The sequence below is a fragment of the Aulonocara stuartgranti genome, assembly GCF_965226115.1.
Source record: "Aulonocara stuartgranti genome assembly, chromosome: 20".
In the NCBI taxonomy this organism is placed as follows: Eukaryota; Metazoa; Chordata; class Actinopteri; order Cichliformes; family Cichlidae; genus Aulonocara; species Aulonocara stuartgranti.
The window spans coordinates 10,421,442-10,445,161 of record NC_138956.1 but is presented as its reverse complement, the minus strand read 5'-3'; the positions used below and the strand labels follow the sequence as shown (position 1 = coordinate 10,445,161).

The window sequence follows — 23,720 nt, the reverse complement described above, 5'->3', positions numbered from 1 at the left end:
CAACAGAAGCTAATCCAAAGTGCTTTCCAGATGGGCACATTTACATTTCAGATCTCCAAAAAAAGTTTCAAAATACATAATTGCCCCTTGGGGATAAATAAAGTCTTGGCTCAAGAGTTGGCAGTTCGTCCTGTAATCGGAAGGTTGCCGGTTCGAGCCCCGGCTTGGACAGTCTCGGTCGTTGTGTCCTTGGGCAAGACACTTCACCCGTTGCCTACTGGTGGTTCCAGTGTCCGGCAGCCTCTGTCAGTGCGCCCCAGGCTGGCTGTGGCTACAATGTAGCTTGTCATCACGTGTGTGTGAATGGCTGGATGACTGAGCGTGTAAAGCGCTTTGGGGTCCTTAGGGACTAAGTAAACCACTATACAAATACAGGCCTTTTACCATTTACCATTTTGGATTCTGATGAAAAGCTGAAAGCTGTGTTTTATTGTGTTAATTTGTTAAAATGTGTTCAGAATTTGCAAATCGATGCTTCAACTCATAAGCTGCATTTATAAGTTCAAAGTAGTGATATTGGTGTTGGTATTAGTAATCGATACCAACATTTCAGTATCACACAGCACTACTTTGGTACACTGACCTATGATTTCTCCTGTGACTTGTATCTATGAGAGATAATTTTGAAAGTTCAGAAGTTTCAGACTTGGGGTTGTAAAATCAAAAAGCTTGTCCTGATTTAAATTTGGTTCAAGGTCTTCCTGTAAGCCCCTGGGCTGTTTTCAGCATGGCTGCTATTTTTAAACCTTTCAGTAGAAGTCCTGTTCTGAACATCTGTACTTATGTGAGCCAGACCTCTATGCTCATGTGACCAAAAGACCTTTTCATTGCGCATGTGCCATATATTACGCTGCCACACCTCAAGGTTCAGATCGTTCCTGCTGAATTTTTTCCCTCAGCCTCTTTGGGCTGTTATATTACAACTCTGCACTGACAGCCTAACACGAAGCCCTTGGGCTTGTGAACAGTGACTTTTCCACTAAAACTGCAGAAAATTGCTCTGCTCTCTCATCACCACCTCCGTGTGAAATTCAGGTCAATTTGAAACATAACTTCACTTTTCCTCTGCACAAATTTGAGGTCTGAGGAGAAATTGTTGAGTGCACAGTGGAGGTGGTCATAACTAGACTTCAAGGGAGTGATCAACAAACAGGAAACTGGAAATCCACCAAATTCAAACAAGGTAAGGTGCCTAAATTTCACGAACCTATTCACACATTTTGACTGAATCTTATAAACTTGTTGCCCACTGAAGGCCCCCTGAATTTAAAATTATAGCTGCTATGTGTTGAATGTAACAGTTTGTGACTTGGACATCCTTCCTAGAGTTACCACAAGGAAAAGACACTGGCATTCTTCAGTTATGCTGACAGTGTAATAACTATGTAAGTAATTGTTGAGAACAAGGGCAGAAAATAACAAGCTTCAGCGGCAAACATGAATAAACTGGAGTCATCCTTTAAGAAATTCTTTGAAGCAATAAATTACTTTTTTGGCTTTCAGGAGCCTCTGTGGCCGCAAGTGGTAATTGCAGGCCACTGGTGCATTAAATTCTGTTGTGATCTGAGTCTGAGTGGCTCCACTTCCAAAACCCCCTTGGAAGCCTTTCAGTTGCTCATGCATTCAATTCCAAATCATCAACCCAAGCCAACAATTTTGCTGTCCATTCATTTCAAGTTAGCACATGGGTAATCTGATTGCGATGAACGAAAGCAGCCACAGTCGCAAACATAAGCTCCCAGAGGAGTCGCTCTTCTTCTTTTGCAGGATGCTGCCATCTCGGACTTATTTTTTTTTATCCTTGTCCTACTGTTAGACCGAGGCCCTCTTTTGAAAAACAGCCTCTGTTTACTTTTCTCTTGCTAACATACACTTGTGACCTTTCATTCAGCTGCGTCACATTTAACTTTAGATGCTGCTGCACTGCAGTAATAAATAAACTCCTTAAAGACTTTGTTGATGGATGCGATCACACTAGCCGTGCACAGCCACTGAGGTAACAGAATAGCCACAGCACGCCGCGCGGCAAAGCTTCACTTTGTGTAAGCTTGTGCTAAAAGAACATCATGACAGGAAACAGCAACACCACCTTTCTCCTCTCCCTTCTCTCCCTCTCAAACACACACCGGCTGCACAGTATATTCTGTGTTCTTCTCACTCGGTTTTTTCTACGCTCTCCTCGTCTCTCACCGCTCCCTGCATCTGCTCTCAGCTCGCAGACAGGAAAGTGTGAATTATGGCTAATCACGGCTGAAACTCGGATAATTGGATGTGTGCTTACGTCACCTCTCTATTCACACGAGAAATCCTTAATTTATATGCGAAACCTTTTCCTTCAGTTCACCTGTTAGAAGAAAAGAGACCACGACACAAACAAGACAGCCTTGTTCATCACATATATTAAAACATACTTTATAACAAGGTATTTACAGCATATTTCATTTGACTGTTCAGCTCTATATAACTACTTCATGTACATGGAATAAAAAATGTTTTTTTTAATGTCACAGTTGAACTATGTACATTCACAAAACTATATGCCTTAGCTCTCAAGAAAATACTATCCGGAGTCTTCTGAACCTTTTCAGAAAAGCCATTTACAGAGTCGCCTCTTAAATGTCTGCCTTTACTTCTCCTCTCGCTCGATGCTGGTGGTTGAGACTCCTTACACCGAGGCTCATTTTAGAGATTGCCATCAAGACTTCTTTTTTTACAGCCTAGTTGTAAAAAACATCGTCCTCGGATAAGGAGCTGCTGTCTACGTGGCGGACAGCGGCTTCTGCAATCACAGTGCTTCTGTCCTGAATAGGATGATCTCTGTCCTGGGCGTTGGACATCAGGGAAGCGGAGCTGATTGGTGGTGGTGGAGGGGGGATCAGGTTGACTGCAGTGTTGTTGCCATACACCTGGGTGTGAATGCTGTACAGATGCTGAGGGACGCCAACGCTTCCACCATCAAGCAGGAACTGAGACAGGTAGTGGCTCTGTGCTGCTGTGGAGGGGTATCAGTATCAGTCAGATGGTAGCTTTGTAAAAACAAAAGGAAAAAAAGTATCTGGATTTCACAAACAAGTGAGTCATCACAGGTTGCTGTGATTTTTTAAGAAGGTCTTTACATGGAATGTGGAAATTGAACTGGATTATAACAAAAGACATAACTTTTATTGAAGCTGAAAAACAGAACAGGAACCAGACATGAAAAACCAGATGAATGAGAAACTAATCACAAAATCCTAAAGTGGGAAAACCAAATACACGAAAACCAGAAACACCAGGAACACATGAATACCTGAGACATGAGGAACTTGGAACACGGGGAGATATGGGAAAGTTAACAGACAAACTGACGGGGAACAAAGCAGAAGACACACACTATATACACAAAGGGTAACCAGAGAATACACAACAGAAGGAAGACACAGCTGAACCTAATCAGACATGACGAGTCAGGGAGGAAGCAAAACAAAATACACTCACACAGAACTATCACCATAAAACAGGAAACCAGAGACTCACACTGAGACGCAGATTGACGGAACATAAGGAAGAGAGGGAGCAAAAGATGTGACCGGGAAACAGATGAATGAACATGAAGACAGAACCAAACCTACACTGAATCATTACACTCTAAACGTGGGAGGCACGGGAACAAACCTAAGGAAAGGCTGAGGAAATTTGAGATGTCGGCCAAGAACTGCAGAGAAGATCACCAGGACCCCGCTGCCCTCTCTGCAGAGCATCTACCATCACAGAGTCCAGAGGAGAGCTGCCTCCATCCTTAGAGACCCCACACACCCCTCAACACGGACTGTTCGCACGGACTGTTTAGAAGTGTGAAATCCAGAACACCTCGACTCAACAACTCCTTCTTCCCCACTGCTGTCAGACTCCTGAACAGCTAAACTACCTCAACCGCAATTTGCACATCAGAACAATTTGCACACTAAGTTCATCGTTCACATTAAGCTCCTTTGTACATCCTTTTACATTAACAACTCCATACCTCACTTGTCTTCAATTACTTATTTTGTACTGATTTATCTTTCACTATTTTTTTAACCTTATTTATCTTAATACCTTGTCTTATTCTTATCCTTATTTATCTCGTTCCTTCGACCCTACCTAATTTGGCATTTGTGTATGGACAGCAAAGGAAGAATTTCATTGCACAGAGAAATGCTCTTTCTTCTGTACACATGACAATAAACACTTTGAATCTTGAATCTTTGAAACCTAAGACCTAGAAATCACCAAAATGTAACCAGAAACTAACTGGAACAAAGCATGACTCCATACTGTGACAATTAGGAGACGTTTCAGTTGGTGAAGTTTCCTTTAAGTTGGAATTTTAGGCAGTAAGTTTTTTTTTTATTTCCTTACAAAACAGCTAACAGAAAAAAGACAAAGAGTCATGCTAAACAGAAAGCACGTCCTCTTTTTGTTCTAAGGTTTTATGTGTAAGAACATCACAAAAAATAATCCAAACTACATAAATACAACCTCGGCTGAACAACAACACGTGAGATATCAACAAAACCAATACCATGCATAAACAGTTCCTCTGAGATCTCTACCACTACTAGACAAAATAAATCCTGACACACTGATGACGTTTGATGTCAAGTAAAGTAACTGTCAGTCAGTTGGATTCTTTCATGGCTCTTATTTAATAGAGGACAGATTAATCTCCATGCCAAAGCAGCAGTAACAAAATAAAGAAGACAACAAAGCAGCTTACATCACTATGCAGCTATAAATCAGGTATGTTGTGAAAGACAAATTCATTCTTTTATCTTTTATGTCTGTCTGCAAATAAAATCCATTGTCAACATTAAAGCAACGACTTGAAGGTAAAATTATGACTTTGGGATAATAATTAATCAAACCCAGACGGAGACCGTTATAAAAGAAATGAATGCATTTGGTTCATTTGTATTCAGACACAATGGATCGGCCACGTTCGCAGCATGAAAAACAAAAATGAAATGCCGATAAAGGAGACACCAACCTTGTAAGCTGGTGGACGGCTGCTCTGTGTTGTCGCTCATGGACCACACGTTCATGGCTGCCTCAGCCAGGGCAAACTGCTCCGCAACACCTGCGAGACACAAGCCAAACAAACACATTTCGTGCTGCGCTTCTCAGAAGTCGATCAGTTGTTTTTCTTAAAGCACCACAAGACAAAAAAAAAGAAAAGAGGGAAATTCAATAAGTGCCCGAGGTTTGAGTCACCGTCATCAGACGTTCTAAAGGTTATTGATTTTTGTAGATGCTCCCTCGGCACAAACCAATCACACAAAAACAATGTTGGGAGGGATCACAGCATCGTTTTATCTCCACAGAAAACATCTTGTTTTTCCTCCTATGAAACTCATCCGTCTGCCTCACCTGCAGCGAAGCGAGCTTCTTTGAACTCGTCCGTCATTTGGGAATAAAGCTGTTCGTCTTCCTGCAGCTCGGCCTCCATGCCCCCCCAGGCGCCGCCTCCTCTACCCCAGGCCCCGCTCCATCCACCTCCGCCTCCCCTGGCTTCACCGCATCCACCCCAACCCTTCCATTCAATCAGGTGCGCAACTCGCCCCTGGGCCATTGCCGTCGGCTTGGTGATGTGTTCCTTTATTGTGGCCACCAGACCTAAATAATGGAAGGAGGACAAGAAGGGATGAAGCTCAAGATTAGATTTTGGTTGTCCGGGGTGAAAAGATGGAGCATGCAGTAAGTGTGGTAACGAAGGAATAAGAGAAAGTAATTGAGGGGAAGGCAATGTAAAGATGAAATAGCTCCATGAAAATGATGTAGAGTAGGAAAGAGATGAAAACAGCGAGAAACGAAGCATGTGAAATCTAATAGAGGGCAAGAGAAAGGTGAACTATAATGAGATGGTTGTTGTTTGACATGAAATTCTACAGCTTTGCATAATTCAGGCTTGAGGGTGAGCATTTATTCTTGATTTGCATAACATGAACCATGAAAAGAAGAACTTCTACTGCTGCCTTCTTATGTAGCGAGCCACTGAAACTGTTAGGATGCCTGGGTCGTTGACCCAGGGGTTTTGAGTTTATTATATTATTTATACTTTCTAGTCTTTGGTTTCTTTGAGTTCTGTCTTATAGTTTATGTCTCTGTCTTCTCTAGCTGCTCTGTCTCCCCTGTCAGCTGTATCCCCTTGTCTAGTTCGCGTCTCTGTGTGTCCTTAGTGGCTATATCCCCATGTCCAGTCAGTGTCTGTGTCTGCGCTGGTCCCACGTCTCTGTTCCCTCTGTTGCAGTGCGTGCGAGTCTGTGTCTTTGTTCAGTCTGTGTTATGTGTTTCCTGTTTTACTTTGAAAGTCCATGTCTGATGTTAATGTGTCTGGTTTTGCTTCCCCTTGTCTCGTTAGGCCTGATTTGCCCCAGCTGTGTTTCCCTCCTGTTACCCATTCCTTGATTGCTCCCTCTGTGTATTTAAGCCCAGTGTTTCTCTGTGTCCGTGTCGCGATCTACCGTTTTCCTAGCTGTGTGTTCTGTCATTCCTCCAGTTTAAGTTTGTTTTGAGGTTTTTTAGTTATGTTATATTTTTGAGTACCTAATTAAAGCCTTTTTGAGTTCACGACTGTCTCCGGAGTCTGCACCTTGGGTCCTATTCCTGTCTGCACACAGCCTCACCTAACAGAAGATCGCGACCAGTACATGGACCCAGCAGCAATCGCCCTGTCTGAAGAGCTCAGGGAGGATATAATTTATTCAGTGGATAAATTATGTGACCTGTGGCTGAATCATTCTGGGGAGGAATTTCAGCGTGCTGTAGCGAACCGGCTACAGCGACTGGTTTCTGGTCTCCCCTGGCTTTTGGACTCACTTCACCCACTCATACAGGAGTTTTTCCTTAATGAGCTTGATCTGCATCCCCCTGTTGCTACCGCTCACCTACCCAACTCGGAGAAAGATGTGCTGCCCAGCCCGCCGGACTTGGAGTTGCCCGGCCCATTGGAGCCATCACCGAGGAGGAAGCGGCGGCCGCACCACCGGCGTGTCACCCCACAGCTGGACCCCGGGATGTCAAAACAACCGGCTGTGGTGAGCAAAAGGGACACTTTTTCTTTTTCTTCGGGCCATGGGACTATTTATTCTGGGGCTATATTTTTTGCATCAGCTGCTCAGCCACGGGGTCACTTAGCTGCTCAGCCGTCTGTTCCCGCTGGAGGGTCCGAGGGGCCCGTTCAGCCGTCTGTCTCCGCTGGAGGGTCCGAGGGGCCCGTTCAGCCGTCTGTCTCCGCTGGAGGGTCCGAGGGGCCCGTTCAGCCTCCTGTCTCCGCTGGAGGGTCCGAGGAACCGCTTCAGCCGTCTCTTCCTGCTGGAGGATCCGAGGGGGGGCCCGTTCAGCCACCCGTCCCCGCTGGAGGGTCCGAGGGGGGGCCCGTTCAGCCACCCGTCCCCGCTGGAGGGTCCGAGGGGGGGCCCGTTCAGCCACCTGTTTCCCCTGGAGGGTCCGAGGGGGGGCCCGTTCAGCCACCTGTTTCCCCTGGAGGGTCCGAGGGGCCCGTTCAGCCGTCTGTCTCCGCTGGAGGGTCCGAGGGGCCCGTTCAGCCGTCTCTTCCTGCTGGAGGGTCCGAGGGGCCCGTTCAGCCTCCTGTCTCCGCTGGAGGGTCCGAGGAACCGCTTCAGCCGTCTCTTCCTGCTGGAGGATCCGAGGGGGGGCCCGTTCAGCCACCCGTCCCCGCTGGAGGGTCCGAGGGGGGGCCCGTTCAGCCACCCGTCCCCGCTGGAGGGTCCGAGGGGGGGCCCGTTCAGCCACCCGTTCCCCTGGAGGGTCCGAGGGGGGGCCCGTTCAGCCACCTGTTTCCCCTGGAGGGTCCGAGGGGGGGCCCGTTCAGCCACCTGTTTCCCCTGGAGGGTCCGAGGGGGGGCCCGTTCAGCCACCTGTTTCCCCTGGAGGGTCCGAGGGGCCCGTTCAGCCTCTTGCCTTGTCAGCTGGGGGTCCGGGAGGACCCAGCCAGCACGTCCCAGTGTCTGCTGATGGTTCTGGCGAGGCCGTTCAGCCACCACCGGCTCCACCGCCTGGTCCGGCCCCCGAGTCTGCAGCTCCGCCTGGTCCGGCCTCAGCCTCTGCAGCTCCGCCTGGTCCGGCCTCCGAGTGTTCAGCTTCGTTCGCTCCTGAGGTCTCCATGCTGTCTGTTCCTGCACATCTTGTCCGGCCTGCTCGTCCTGCTCGTCCTGTCCGGCCGATGACTGAACGTCATTGCCGTCATGGACGGCCCCCTGAACTACGTCGCCGTCGGTGCCTCCCGCCCGACCGGCCTCCTGATCTGCTCCGTCGCCACCGTTGCCTCCCGCCCGGCCGGCCTCCTGACCTGTTTTCTGGGCTCTTGGACCATCAGCCTCCGGTCCGCCCCCCTGACCTGCCCGGGTTTGGACTGTTGTGCCGTTAGCCTCCGGGCCGGCCCCCTGAACTTTTTTTGAGACTATTGCCTGGGCCTCTGCGCCTTTCGTGAGCTCTTTTGTTTGTTTGCTTTTGGACTATGCCTGGGCCTTGGTGCTGTTGTTTTGGACTTTGTTCCTGTGTTTTGTTCTGTTGCTTTCCAGGCTCCGTTGTTTGTTTGTTTTTTTTTGTTTTTTTTGTTTCTGGCTCCTTGTTTGGTTTGTTTCGAGCCCTCCATCCTGTTTCCCCCGCCGCCCACCCTGGTTGGGTTGGTTTTTTTTTTTGGGGTTTTTTTTTTTTGTTTTGATGCTTTGGTTTGGGCTGTCTGGAAGCCAGCCCTTAAGGGGGGGGTACTGTTAGGATGCCTGGGTCGTTGACCCAGGGGTTTTGAGTTTATTATATTATTTATACTTTCTAGTCTTTGGTTTCTTTGAGTTCTGTCTTATAGTTTATGTCTCTGTCTTCTCTAGCTGCTCTGTCTCCCCTGTCAGCTGTATCCCCTTGTCTAGTTCGCGTCTCTGTGTGTCCTTAGTGGCTATATCCCCATGTCCAGTCAGTGTCTGTGTCTGCGCTGGTCCCACGTCTCTGTTGCAGTGCGTGCGAGTCTGTGTCTTTGTTCAGTCTGTGTTATGTGTTTCCTGTTTTACTTTGAAAGTCCATGTCTGATGTTAATGTGTCTGGTTTTGCTTCCCCTTGTCTCGTTAGGCCTGATTTGCCCCAGCTGTGTTTCCCTCCTGTTACCCATTCCTTGATTGCTCCCTCTGTGTATTTAAGCCCAGTGTTTCTCTGTGTCCGTGTCGCGATCTACCGTTTTCCTAGCTGTGTGTTCTGTCATTCCTCCAGTTTAAGTTTGTTTTGAGGTTTTTTAGTTATGTTATATTTTTGAGTACCTAATTAAAGCCTTTTTGAGTTCACGACTGTCTCCGGAGTCTGCACCTTGGGTCCTATTCCTGTCTGCACACAGCCTCACCTAACAGAAACGAAACTGGACAGAACAGAAATGAGAGCATTGCACGCCTCAGGCAGTTCTTGTTTATAACTCTCAGCACTTTAACAATATTGTATGAGTCTCACTTAGATAGAAAACCACTGAAACAAAAACTGTGTGACATTTATCATTTTATTAGATCATTTCAGTCTGTTTGGACTCCTTTGTAGTTAGATAGACATCATAATTGTTAGCTTAACCAGAAGGATCCCACAAATCAGGTGCATTTCCCTCGGGTCTTTGAATATTGCCCTGAATGGAGTCTTGTCAAGCAATATCAAGTCTCCGTGTTCCCGTATCTCTACGCTAATGTGTTATTCATAAACTGCGGAATCACCGGGCAAAACCTCAAAGGTTCCATCGTTTAATTTAATCAAAGGAGACAAAAGTTTAAAGGTCTTCGGAAAGGACGAGTTAAAGTCAAATTGACAAAGGACAAACAAAGGAAAGGTTGAAAAGGTAAAGGTCAAAAAAAGAGATGAATTTATGGAAAAAGCAGAAATAAAATGTTAAGACTACAGAAGCTTAGAGGAAAACCAAGGATTAGAAATCAAAAGGTGACTTTGAGGATTGAGAAATGGTGTAAATAAGATAAGGGATCCGAATGTGCTGGACATCTGGGTTCAAGCTGAGAAAAAAAAAACATTGGTATCACTTTTTCTTCTTTCCCTTCTGAGCTCAACACCTACTTCTCAGCGTTTTGTTGTACACTGTGACACCCACTTCCGTCTCATGCTGCGTTCACACAGTGACGACTCTTTTTTGCGGCTCTTTTCTGGCTGACTGTTGATGTGGGAAAAGCTATATTTGCATCCATTTATGTTATGTGCACACAGCAATAAAATCCCATCTGTTTTCCAAACGGGGTATTTTGCACTAACTGTCAACACTGCGTTATGAAACGGACTAAATCATAATAGGCTGACATAGCTCAGCCTATTTGTTCCCAGAACGCAGTGGGCAGAAGTAAGCCAGGCATGATTTTCGCTGTTAATCTGTAGGTACAGTGCAGACAAGAAACAGTGTTTAAGGGACCGCCAGGTCCATGGGAGGCTGATGCACAGTGTGCTGTTTGGAGCTACTGACTGTGCTGCTGCATGCCTCTATAGAGGCCTGTTATTATGTTTCTGAAAAAAAAAAAGACAAAAAAAACTACGAAATGTCACATTTGCATTGTCTCTGTGTGAAGAGAAGTAAAACATTTTCATGAGTTTGCACAGTTAACTGAAAGGGCTTTTTCAAGATGTTATTTTTGTCATCCTCGCTTTTATTGTTTCAGATAATTCTCCTTATCACAGAAGTCTTTTTGAAAACTTCTGAAACATATGCTTGTCTGAGTCAGCCTCAATTATTGCTGGGCGTTGAAAGCAATGAGCCTATTAAGCAGTTGTGAGTGGAGCACAAAAGACAGTGATATTGTCCTTCTTTGCCTTTAGTTTAGCATCTCACCCTATACCCAGCTTGCCTGTTAGGATTACTGGAGCCATATGGATCCTGACAATAACAGCAGACACAAAAAATTCATTTATATTTCTTTAAACAGGAAATGATTTTTTTCTCATTATTTTATGCCATTCTGTAAAGCTGTAAGAACAATAAGGTTATACTGTATGACTGACATTTATGCTAACGGAGTGAACTGGGATATATAAGAACTGAATCAGTTGATTTATAGTTTTTAAATGCAGACAGAGACCAGTCGTGGATGTACTGATGTACTGAAGGAGGGCATGCAGAGGCTTGGTTAAATGGTGATTAGCCTTTAGCTAGGCAGTCGGCAATTAAAGAGAAAAAAAATTCCCTCAAGACCTGGTAGAGACCAAAAACGTAGCTGAGGTGAAGGGCTAGCAGGCTCAGAGGTACAGAGGATGGATGGTGGATATGCTGGACAGAGGATATTGGATATGGAGCTTCCAGACAGGAGGAAAAGAGGAATACCACAGAGAAGATTCATGGATGTAGAGAAGGAGGATATTAATGTGAGAGAGGTGGATCCTAGGGATAGGCTGAGATGAACTGCTGTAGAAAGAAGGGAACAGCTAAAAGGAGAAGCTCATCGTAAATGAAACAAACAAACAAGCTGATATATGAGCTGGGTAGTTGAAACAGTTTGATAGCTAAGCACATAGCTAAGAGAGGATTAGCATGTCAAGTTTTACATTTGCTTGGTTGCTTCTACGTAAGATCAGCCAATCAGATCAATCAAATAAGAGTTCAAGGACTGAATTCAAAGGAGACCCTTAGAGACACATTTGATGTATTAGATTTATCTTCACAACTTCAGAGGAATTATGCCATTACTGGGTTTGAATATAGTGACTGTGTGAGCTATTTCAAAGTCAAAACAAACCCAGATTGTTAAGAGGTCTGTGGTACACGAACTAAAGGCTACGGTCCAGTGGCTCCATGTTGCAGTAGTTAACACATAGGTCTAATATGCAAAACATCCCTTGTTTGAGAACCCGCATGTCGACCCTTAGGGGGTCACAAGTTAATGTGTTCCTAGTGTCCTAAGTTCCAAGTCTGGATAAATGGCAGGGTTGTGTGAGGAAGGGCATCTGGTGTAATATGTGTCAAATCAAATATACCAATCCATCTGCTGTGGTGACCTCATGGGAAATAAGGGGGCAGCTGAAAGTACCTACCTAACAAAGGATAGGACCGGGATGCTTTTATGATTTAAAAAACCCCACATAGCTTTTAAGAGTCTGCTTTCAGCCATTTCCACGACTGGTTTGCTTGTCGCCAGCTATTTTCTCCACTAATGTCTCCCCTTTATCATTTACCGTAGCCGAATGGCTGCTCAAATCCGTTTGCTAACTATGCTTTTTGCTCTGTTTTTAATCCCACATTCAAAGTCATTTGATACACACATACACAAGCTTTAAATTGGTGTAGAGCTGGCATTCCTTTTAAAATATTGAATGTGTCATGCAAACCAACATTTTCAACCAATGCTTTTTTGCTTGAGTTTTTTTTTTAACTCTATAAATTGTCCTTAAACACATATATTATTGCACAACAAGGGCAGCTTCAGTAGAGGTGATTGTGGAAACAAAGCAAGCAGTCATAAAAATGAAACTGACAGAAAATATGTAAGAGTCACTTTGCTGTTAAAAATGAGTCACTGCTAAAATAAGACAGGAAATGAGATGATAAATGAAACATTTAGCCATGTTCAGCATGTCAGAGGCAACAAGCATATCAATAATAATCTGAAATTCCTTGGGGACTGTAATAAATGATTCAATGTCTCATTTATTGCAATCAAGATAGTGGTACTACTTAAACAACCAATAAGTCTGGAGTAAGTGATTTTATCAAATAAAAACAAAAAACATATACTGCGTTGTGTGAAGCACGACTTCCTGGTGTGCTTTGTTTATGAGCAAACACAGACAGATGAATAAACTGTGGTTTTAAAATCTGGAGCTGTAGTGTGGGTTTTGCATTGTATTTAAGTATTCATTGTTACCATTAAATGAACCTGCTAACAGCTCTGTAAGGCTCTAAATACAGGCAAAGGGGTGCTCTGTGTATTTACCATGGTTATAGTCTTAAGGGATGTAAATTTGGCCACTGTGAATGGACAGACGTCCATGTTCACACTTATCTATCCTGACAAGCAGGGGCGCCTCCAGACTTTTTTCATACCATGGCCATATGGGGGCCACTAAAAATATTGGGGTGGCACACCAACAACAGAACTTCCAGTTTTATTTCATGTAGGAGTGTGACCTGTTGCCTGTCTCTATGTTGTCTCCATGTCTCTATGCACTGTTCATGGGTTAGCATTACCTTTTCTGCAGCCTTACTACATTATTACCAATATAGCACAGTCTTGCCAGGGTGGGCCACTGAGGAAGGAGCAGCAAATTAAGTGCAATATTTAGGGGAGCTCCTGAATGTTCCTTCAAAGCCACCATCAATTCTGTATATTAAGCTGTAACTTTGTATTAAATAAACTGCCGGGAACATTCAGCTCGCTTCAAGATGAACAATTACATTTTATGTAGCCACTGTAATAGAGATTTTAAAACACGAAGTTGAAGTGCTGTGTTAAAAATCTGCATTAACTGAACTTAAACTAGAGTCTTCATAAGTTTTTAATTTGTTAAACTTGTTAACTGAAATCAAGAAAACCTAGGGCATTAATTTTGATCTATAACTGTAGGCAAATGTGCTCTTTGTTTACTTTTTCTCATTTAGAAGAGTTGGTTTGATGGCATGCAAATTTGTCCCATTTATTTTCACTTGCACTGATCTGGTCTAAAATAGCCTTCAGAGCAGTTTGCCTTGTTTTCATTGCTGTAAGTAGAGACAGCATTACTAAATTTAATATTTATTAAAAAGAAATGGCATGTTCAAAATTTTTGTATGTTCTTCAAATTGCACACAGAAAGACTAAAATGTCTGCTAATGGGCTGCTTCTTTTGAGATGTGATTTAATGAGTTCACTTTGACTAAAGTGCTGGAGAAAGCTGTTATCAGCTTCAGACCGAAAAGCTAAAAGCTTCCTATTAGATTGAAGCTGAGTTACAGAAGTATTTTAGTCTGTGCATTTTTTAAAATTTTAAATGACCTTTTAGAGATTAGTACCCTTATCTACAATATGCATGATATTCTAACTGCTCAGTTTGAGCACTGTCAGAAATAAAAGTATTGCTCTGTAATTATTAAAAATCTTACTCAGCTGACAGAATTGTTCTAGTTAGGGTGGGGGATGCGCCATCCTCACCAGCTTCACTTTTAAGGTGGGGTCCCTCAGGGATCCATTTTTGGTCCACTTTCTGTTTTCATTGTATATGCTCTGCTTGAGTTTAATCCAAAAACAAACAAACATGATATTTCATTTTACTCTTATGCAGATAATTCACAGAATTATCTGCTTAAAATGCAAAACCGTGGCTCTTCTGAAGACCCTACTAGACTGTCTGGTCTGTGTCAAAACATGGATTGCATTAACTTTTCTTACTTTAAATGAACAGAAGTGATTTTTTGGAGCACCTGACACCCACTGGACTCAGACCTTTAAAAATCTATTTAAAAAACAAACAAACAAAACCTCTGTGAAGAACCTGAGAATGACCGGCGGCAGCTCTTTTCCTTTTGATAAATAGATAAATGCTGTTGTTAAAGCTAGGCTCTTTTAGCTTCTGGGTACTTAAAAGGTGAGGCTATTTCTCTGCTCGACAGACTTTGAAAAAGGCTATTCATGCCTTCATTTCGTGACTTGACTGTTGTAACAGTCTTTATTCACCTGTCAGTGAGTTGTTGCTCAGTCTGCAGCTGGGCTAAAATGTTTGGGTCTTAACAGATCAACCATATTGATTTCCTTTTATCGGCCCCATTTTTCCTGCTGATTTTAAGTCATTGTCATGGATTGTGCCTCCTTACTTCTCTGATCTTTTTTTATTTTAACTTTGCACACTCCCACTAGATCTGCTGAGCAGATCCTTTTAGCTGTACAGACGTCCAGATAAAGGAGATCGGGCCTTTACAGTATCATTAATGAACTGTGACTGCACAAAGCTAGCAAGAATATGCTTCTAGTTTTATGGTTTTAATTAAATCTAAAGTAATGACAGGACAAGCAGATTGGTGTTTACAATTGACTTTACCCAGCCACAGCAGTCAAGCAAGAGCTTCTGCTAGGAGGTGGCAGCAGCATTTACTGTTATAGCCTGCAGAACTGCTGTATACCACGATGAAAGAATCAGCAGCATTATATAAACTGAAGTTTAGTTGTGATTATGACTACCTTTCAAATGACACTAAATTCACTGAGCACCTTCATACTCTGATAGTGCGAAGCCTATTTCATTTTAAAGACCAGCGTAAACATACGTGTAGAAAAACACTGCATGTTTAGTAACACGGGGTTTCTAAGAATAACAAAACATCATTTCCTTTTCAGTCCAATATTATTGCAGCTTTGCAATCTGATGAAGACTTTAGCTTCCCAGAGTTACTAACAGCACTTTAGCACCATTGGCTCTTAATACAATCACGTCAGCCTGACGCATTCATCAAACAGCATCATACAAGGAGAATAAAAGCAGCAACGGCTGCTCAATATTATTCAAAATGCAATTACAGTGTTACAATAATATTTGCGTTAGCACAGTGTGATCTCATTTAAGCAGTTAGGATGTCAGCTCCACGTCCACAGAACTTACAGTGCCAATTTAAGTGATGACTGAAGACTGATTAAGATTGAGTAAATGTTAAAAAGCCTTTTGATTCTTTTTTTTTATATCACGGAGCCTCTCAAAGCAGGTGCCAGCATCTCAGCCGTCTTCCTGAATGTCTGTATTTGTCTATTGCATTCATGAGGTTTTCATGGCCTCCGTAATTATTCTGTCACTGTAATAAAGAAGCGTTCACTCGGAAAAGTTCAGCAAGGCATAACACATTAACCGAGATAATGAACCCCCCACTGAGCGGGGGAAGCAGTCAAGATGAGGCAGACAGACACAGGATGGGGAAAGGAGGAAGAAGACGAGGAGCAGGAAGCCAGAGTTAAAGGTGGAGAAGGAAAAAATACACATGGATGAAGGAAATATGTGTGCTGCTTGGCATTACTGTGTGTGAGGGAGTAAGGAAAGACGGAAATGACATTTTAATCTCCCGTAGTTACAAGCACAGTGACTCGTGATGAAGCACGCAGGAATTAAACACAGCATGAACTAAACACGTGTGTGTGTGTGTGTGTGTGTGTGTGTGTGTGTGTGTGTGTCTCACCCAGTAAAGAGGATGTGGCCAGCTCTGCAATGTCATAGCGACTGGTTTTATCTGATACGCTGCCATTGGAGGGATTCTGGTCATCCTGCACAGTATAATAGCATAAAAAAAGGGATTTATATTCATTACTTCTCAGGACTGAGCTTCCTTTTAGGTTGCCATCAATACATTTATGACATCTGACCTAATTCAGGGGCAGGGAACTGCAAAAAAACAGTAGATGCAAACATATGCATGCAACAGAACATTTGCATACACCCTCTTCTAGCAACCGCATCCAGTCACGTTGAGCCTCAACCCACACTATTCCCACTTTTTTTCTTCCTGGCAAAATGGTGATAATGACAATAACAGTCCCTCAGTAATCACACTCAGCCTGAATAAGTTGCAGACAAAAGGTATTATAAGCGTGTCTGCTGTTTACACCCAAGAAGCTGCAATCAATACAGACTTGGGAGGTACTTTTCAAACAGTGTTCTCTCGGTTTTAGTATTTTTGAACTGAGAGTAAGCTGATGGTGTAAACTGTTCACATTAGAGCATAGATAAAGGTTCCACTCCAGACTGCTGGAAACCAGTTCAAATCCACTTGTACAGATATTACGGTTTTTCATGTATAACAATAAATGGCATTCACATTTTGTGCATCACAGAAAGGCGATTTACTGATTTCCTATCGTTTGTCAGCATTCGAAAAAAATATTTTTCTATAATATGATTTTTTTTCCTTTGGTACAGACAGGCTGCATGTTTTTGGGATGTGTTCAATTTCAGTTTTGTACAATCTACGCGAGTTGATAGCTTAATGTTACTGCTGGAGGTCCAATCTATTTTTCTCCATTACATCCAAATGTAGATGCTCTTTTGTTTTACAAAAGCAAGTGAAATCTTCGTCTCTTCAAATCAGGGTCCCCAGTTTTCACCTTGATAGACAATAGCAGTCATTTATCCTCAGAAAATAACCTGCCTGGAGCAGCACGCATTTTGTTTTACCATTGTAGAAGAAATTAGAAATCGAGGAATTACCATGACTGAATATTTGACCAGTTTGACTGGGTAGGCTTTCAACAACACTTTTAACACGTGAAATAAAGGTTTAGGGTAAGTTACTGTAGTTGCAGTGTTTAGTGTATGAGCTGTAACTCGTGGTTTTTGAGAAATACACCACTGTTGTTCCCTTTGTAGAGGCAAATCAAAACCTCACAAAACCAACATGTTTGCTTGTAAATTGATTTATTTCAGATTTCCATAACAGTAATTAAAAAGTTAATATAGATTCCTTTAAACTCAATTTCACTTGAAGGTTTTAATACATGTGTTGTTTTATACATTTTTTACAAAATGCTAACTGTGACATCGCTAACGCGAAGATTATTCCTTAAAACATACATAAAAATATTAAAGGGTTACAAAAATGGAGAGACAGCAGGACATAAATGTTTTATAATAATTGAGAATTTGTGAATGTTGTAACATTTGTGTTACGGGTATAGAAAGAGCTGCCAGCATATTAGATGTCATCATAAATTGAGCTGGTCCAGCTAATGATGATATCATAGGGACATAATTAGTTAAACTATGATCTGTGTTGTTGGTTTTAAAAAGGTTTTAGCTAGTAATGACAGCCATTAAAGCTACCATTAAAAATCTAAAAGGGCGTATTGACAAGTTGATGGTGGGGTGGGGGGCTTCCACTTACCTTGGCAGGGGATGACTGACCCTCCTCGGGGTGGTGCAGTGTTGATACAGGAATGCTGATCTCTGTAGGGAGTGACAGATAAACCCTGGTGTTACACTTGGAGCGTACATGTCTAAGCTTCCTTTGTGTGTGTGTCGATGTGCTTCCAGGGGTCAAGTGAGCCTCATATATAAATGATGAGATGGAGACGGCTGAATCCTGTTAGAGTCATTTAACCAAAGCCTCTCTGCATATTTAGCTCGGCCCCAGCTCACACTGTTTGCTTTCTAATTGATGGTGATGAGGTTCGTATGAATGACAGGAGGAAATGAAGTGCAGGCCCGTGCGATGGCGAATTAACATTATTAGAAATGTCAGACGCACACACACGCTCACACATTAGGGGTTTTCCCACGGGAGGTGCCTTCAATACAATTGGGTATTGCTATGGAAACGCTACAGCAAGAGGTGACTAGTGATGCCCTTCCATTTACTTGCCAGCACACTTTTACACATGCACACACACACTGGTGCACAGGGCTGTATCTGCTCTCTGGCCTCATCGGATCCTATCAGCAGGTCAAGAAACCCCATTGCGATTCCTGATCCAATACACTGTCCTTGTGGGGTTAAATCCCACACTGATTCACTCCCATACACACATACCTGTGCACGTACACACAACACACACCTCCACTGCTCTCTTATCTGTTTGTCTGGATCCTCACAGCTGCCTTCTCTCTTTCCTCCCAGCTTGAAAGCGCTGCTCACTCTGTCACCTTTGTCTCACAAAATATTTTCAAACAGCACTCGGCGCTCCAGCTGAAAATAATATATAAGACTGCAGTATGATGTTAATATTTTGTCATGTAAAATATAAAGGGAAAATATTAAGTAGACTGCTGTTCTGAGGTATCACAGACACCTCACATCTGTCTTCGATGCTAGTGAACCTTTATTTTTGACAGCATAAATTACTACCTATGTTCTCCCTGGAAGAGGCCCTGCATTCAGCTGAGGTATTGTTATTTCATCTAGGCAGCGTTGGAACACTAACTTATTTCCCCCAGAAGCAGAGACAGTGAGCAAACACAGTAGGAGAGAAAATAAATTGCAACCCAAGTCACATCTTCAAGTCACGACAACTTGGAATCGGCTTCTGACGAAGCTCTGACATCCTACAGCTACAATTGTCCTTCACTGATCCACACAAGCCTCGTCATCAGCCTCTTCTCCCAGAGTCTTTATTCTAAAGCAGCCTCAACAGATTCGCTCGAGGATAGATAAGACATCAGCTTAAAATAAGTTTCTGGATTCGTATGATGGAGTGCATTGTAAACATGCCTCAAAATGTGATTCAGGTGGTCTTTCTGCTGTTAGAACTTCAGGAATATCTGCCAAAATCAGAAATCAAACATTTTCCATGATTTTCCATGTCCTCACGTGCATAGTTATTCCTGAAAGGCATAATGCAACTTTCTGAAACAGCCTGTGAATGCTGTCACATTATCTTCAAGGCTGATTAAACCCTCAGACATACACACAGATGAGGAAGAGCAAGCAGGTGGAGTCGGGCACTGACCTTTGTGACCTTTGCAGAGGCAGGCACCCATGGTCTCGGGACGGCAGGGGCGGTTATCTGTTCACCATGGTGGATTGAGGATGAGGAGCGAGCTACAGAGAAGAGGGAAGGGAGCGAGGAAGGCAGCAGTGGAAGCAGAAGTATCAGTAAGCAGAGGAGCAGAGGGAAGTGAGAAACTGTGGTGGTGGTGTGTGTGTGAGTTGGGGGGTAAGTAAGAGTGAATGCCTGGTGAGCTGTAGGCTGAGGCACTGCTCCATACAGGAGAAGGGAGGTGAGAGAGAGAGAGAGAGAGAGAGAGCAACAGACACGAAGTGTGGGGAGGGGGGACACAAAGAAAAAGAGACAGAGAGAGAGGAAAAGGGGGGAGAAAGCATGAATGTCTGTTTGGTGACGATTTGAATCCCCTCCCCACTCTTTCTTCTATTCCCCTCCCAGTCTTCATGCTACTGTATATATTTGACTTCACACTGTGACAAGAGGGCTTATTGATGGAGGTATGTAAGTATGTTGTGGGACAAATAATAGATAGATAGATAGATAGATAGATAGATAGATAGATAGATAGATAGATAGATAGATAGATAGATAGATAGATAGATAGATAGATAGATAGATAGATAGATAGATAGATAGATACTATGTTTCATGCAGAAAGTGCAAAATGTTTAAGTGCAGATTCTGGTGGATCTCACTCATTTTTACGCAGTCATTTCCATTTCTATCTTTTGACCACGAAGGGCAGACAATCTCTTATTACATTATGTGCATATGACATCGTATTTAAGACAACAGCACTAAAGAAGCAACCAGCCCGACTTTTCCGAATGCAAAACGGGCAGGAAAACACGTACAGGGTGGTCTTAAAAACGAAAAGAAGGAAAACGACTGAAGAAAAACAAACAAAGCAACACAAAAACAAGAAGACACCAAACACACATCAGAAGCACTCACACAAGTTCAGAGGAGAGAACCCTGACAGATGACAAAGAAATAGTTGGACCTTATACGAGGGACGAGGGGGAAAGCGCATCAGTTCACAGAAGGACAGCAGACCAACAGCGCACACTGCACATAAATTATATATCTATATATATCTTTATATATAGATATATAATTTATATGTTTTCCTTTGCAAATTCTGTCTCACCTGATTAATTTCTCCGGGGATATGAAACTTTTATGGATGATATTGAAGCCAAATCTTCCTTTAAACGCATTTTTGTGGCGTTATTGAGATGCCTTTGAGACGATCTTCTCTCTGAACTTGCCAGCCTGAGCTGAATGTTCAGATTTTCTTGCCCTTGCTTAAACACAGCATTTAAACACAGTGGCTCATTTCACCTGGAACAATTTTTTTCTTTCTTTCTCGACTCTTCTTGTCCTTGTGTGTTTCGCAAGTTGGTCTCAGAGCCCGGTGCCTGCTGGCACAGTAGTAACCGGGGCTTTGCTGACATCACCCGCGGCAACGTGGGGAAAATCCTGTTGCCGTGGCAACCACGTTGCTCCGTACTTTTGAAGCGTTTTTCTGTAATTGGACGGGGAAAGGATGCAAAGAAACATTATCTGATGAAAATGGGAGGACTGCGCTGATAAAGTTAGAGAAACAGCAGACGCTGACCTCAAACATTCAAGAAAATCGTGCTGCGTTTACGTTCCCTTTAAAAGAAACAGTGCTCTTTGTATTTTCCCCAAGGGCAGATTTCCACTAAGCCGAAACTCCACAGGGTATTCCTTCATATACATTCCCAGAGACCCTACCTCTCAACCATACAATAAATAACTAACTGAAAATATAAGTGAGCCTTGAAATTGCACATTGGAGAAAGAAGATGGGGTGAAACTCGATGTTTGGAAAAGAGAAGTTCTTTCTGGCTAATTTGACACAGAGATAAGTATGAGCTGATGAGTAGCTTTACAGAATAATATAATCAATGAGTTGCTTTCATTAAATGAAACCCTGATAAAAACTGTTGACCTTCACTGACGTTTTTCCAGAAAATTGTGCTTCAGGAGAACTTAATGAACCCTAACATCTCATCTAGAAATGACAGATGTTCCTCCAAAAATCTAAGGACCTCTGAGACCTTCTGCTAACAACCAGTGAACACAGTGAAGAAAATTCCTCCTTAAACATAGTGAAGAAACCACACACCTTCAAGAAAAAGATACCCCTCACTGATCCATTCAGCTCCCCCTAAAAGAAACCTTAAGAAAATGAAAAACTCACTACTTCAAATTTAGCCTATTCCAGCTGCAGGAACCCTTCCAGAGCCCCTCAAACCTCTTTCAGGGCCACAGGACCAGTCTCAAGGAGGGCTGTAATATGTTCACTGACCCTTTTAATACACTTTGGGGGCTCTGAAATCCCTCCAGAAACCCTTTGAGAAGCTCAAGGAATCTTATTATTCCTTTAAATAATTCTGAACCTGCTCTGGAACATTCTTAATAATCTCTGCTGTAGTCCCAGACTCCCCCATGTCCTTCCATCCCATCATGAAACGCTTGGTGAAAGGAATGGGGTCAAGGTTAGGAGCAGCCTGACACCTTGTGGCAAAAAGGCAAAAGTGCATGAGAAACTTGGAAGGCTGTGTTACCACCTTTCATGACATTTGTGTTTCAGTTGTTTGTAAATGTATTGTTAAACCAAACAAGGTGAGTGGTTAAAGCAGCCAGAGCTTGGATGTTAGACAGGAAGAGCTTAGGGAAGTGTTTCATGAATAATTCAGACCAGCAGGTGGAAGTGTTCACTAAAGCCCCAAGGGTCAGATCCCACTTCTCACCTTGCATGTTGAAGAAAAGTCAGTTCCTTTGCTGTTACATATTCACATCAGCTCTTTACCTCAACACGTCTCAGTGCCGGCTGCTGTGCAAACCTTTTTTTGTCACCGTGTGCAGTTGTTAGACAGCGCCAATAAAACCGGCCTCTTTATGGTCCTTTGGTGTGACTGAATCTCTGTCCATCAAACGAAACCAATCTCGAGTAGGCTTTGAGGGGAATGTGGGTTTTTGCTTAGTAGTCGAGGAGAGAGCAGAAAGAGAAGGAGGAATGTCCAACATCCACATACGCGTATGCGATTCTCCTCAGTGGGAAGCCACAATCATTCAGCAACAGTCATTTCTGTCATCCCTCGCGGCAGAGAGAAAGTTGGATGCCTTTCAGTACTGGATGATTCAGATGATGCACAGTGTACTCAACATGAAAGTTGTTTTTTTACTTCATGCAGCCAAGTTTTGATTGAATACAAGTGTGATTACTTTGTTGCTCTTATTGCAAAGCAAGTAGTCATTCGGCTTCTGGGGAAATTCAACCTCTGTTTGCTGCAGTCTGTGTCAATGTGGGAATTTCCAAGGATTAAAAAAGGGAATGAATTAAAAAGCCTTTCTTGGACGATTACTTTTTAATCCTTTAAAAAGCTGTCCACCCGCCATGCTTTTTCTGTTTTTTAGATCCACTTTTGAATATTACAGCAGTCCTTCAGTGAGAGTCAGTGGGAGCCCAGAGAAAATTCAGCATTTCAAGAAGAACGAGAAGCAAACATGTGACCTCAATGAGGTTTAAATGTGCAGCCAACAATAACATCAGGCCTGACAATCTTTGACAAAGACTTCTTTGGCGAGCACAATAGACATAAATAAAATGGAGAAACATTAAAGCAAGTGAAAGATGAAAATCTGTACTAAAGTTAATGTTAGCTTAAAGCAAAATATACCCATTATTATTATAGTTATGTCTTACTTTGTGCAAATTATGATGTTAAAATTCAGTCTGGTATCTAAAAAAAAGTTTTTTAAAAACACAAATCATGTCATTTAATATAGGATAAGCTCACACGTCAAAATTTGAATATAAAGGATCATGAGACCTGCAGACCATAACCTGACAGGACAGAGAGCAAACCGGTTTCATTCAGTCTTAGTCGATTATACGCTGTCTTCACAACACATACAACTCAACACTTCTTCTTTTACTGCTCCCTTAAGGTGTGACCACAGCAGATCATCTGTCTCCATCTCACCCTATCCACAGCATCTTCTTCTGTCAAACCAATATCTTACTTCACTATAAACATGAATCTTCTCTGTGGTCTTTCTCATCTCCTCCTGCCTGGTTGCTCTATATATTAGGCATCCTTTGTTCTTTATATCCTCTTCTTCTCGTCTGTCCTCACACCAACTCTGGACCATGACAGCCCTCACCTCCATTACTTTGAGTAATATAACTGGATCTTTTTCACTGTGTATTATTTGACTAAGATTTTGGCTTGCTGTGTGACACAGACCATCCAAGAACTTTGGCTTCAGTTTTGATGAGTGAAATTCTATTGCTTTGTT

General features: G+C 42.9%; 1 protein-coding gene across 4 annotated transcripts; it reads right to left on the bottom strand.

Moving 5' to 3' along the window:
* Nucleotides 1-2,435: 2,435 nt before the first annotated feature.
* On the bottom strand, nucleotides 2,436-22,205 carry fam131c (family with sequence similarity 131 member C). Of its 4 annotated transcripts, XM_082519503.1 has the most exons (8): nucleotides 21,007-21,023; nucleotides 20,536-20,913; nucleotides 19,389-19,636; nucleotides 17,828-17,889; nucleotides 16,130-16,214; nucleotides 5,389-5,634; nucleotides 5,009-5,098; nucleotides 2,436-2,992 (listed from the first exon to the last, which is right to left on the bottom strand). In XM_082519503.1, exons 3-8 carry the CDS (start codon nucleotides 19,417-19,419, stop codon nucleotides 2,718-2,720), a joined length of 789 nt encoding a protein of 262 aa, XP_082375629.1. In that variant the 5' UTR covers nucleotides 19,420-19,636; nucleotides 20,536-20,913; nucleotides 21,007-21,023; the 3' UTR covers nucleotides 2,436-2,717. The 4 variants fall into 4 exon arrangements, with proteins under 4 accessions (XP_082375629.1, XP_082375630.1, XP_082375631.1 ...); XM_082519504.1 differs by lacking the exons at nucleotides 20,536-20,913; nucleotides 21,007-21,023 and adding an exon at nucleotides 22,169-22,205; XM_082519505.1 differs by lacking the exons at nucleotides 20,536-20,913; nucleotides 21,007-21,023 and adding an exon at nucleotides 20,340-20,363.
* Nucleotides 22,206-23,720: the final 1,515 nt, after the last annotated feature.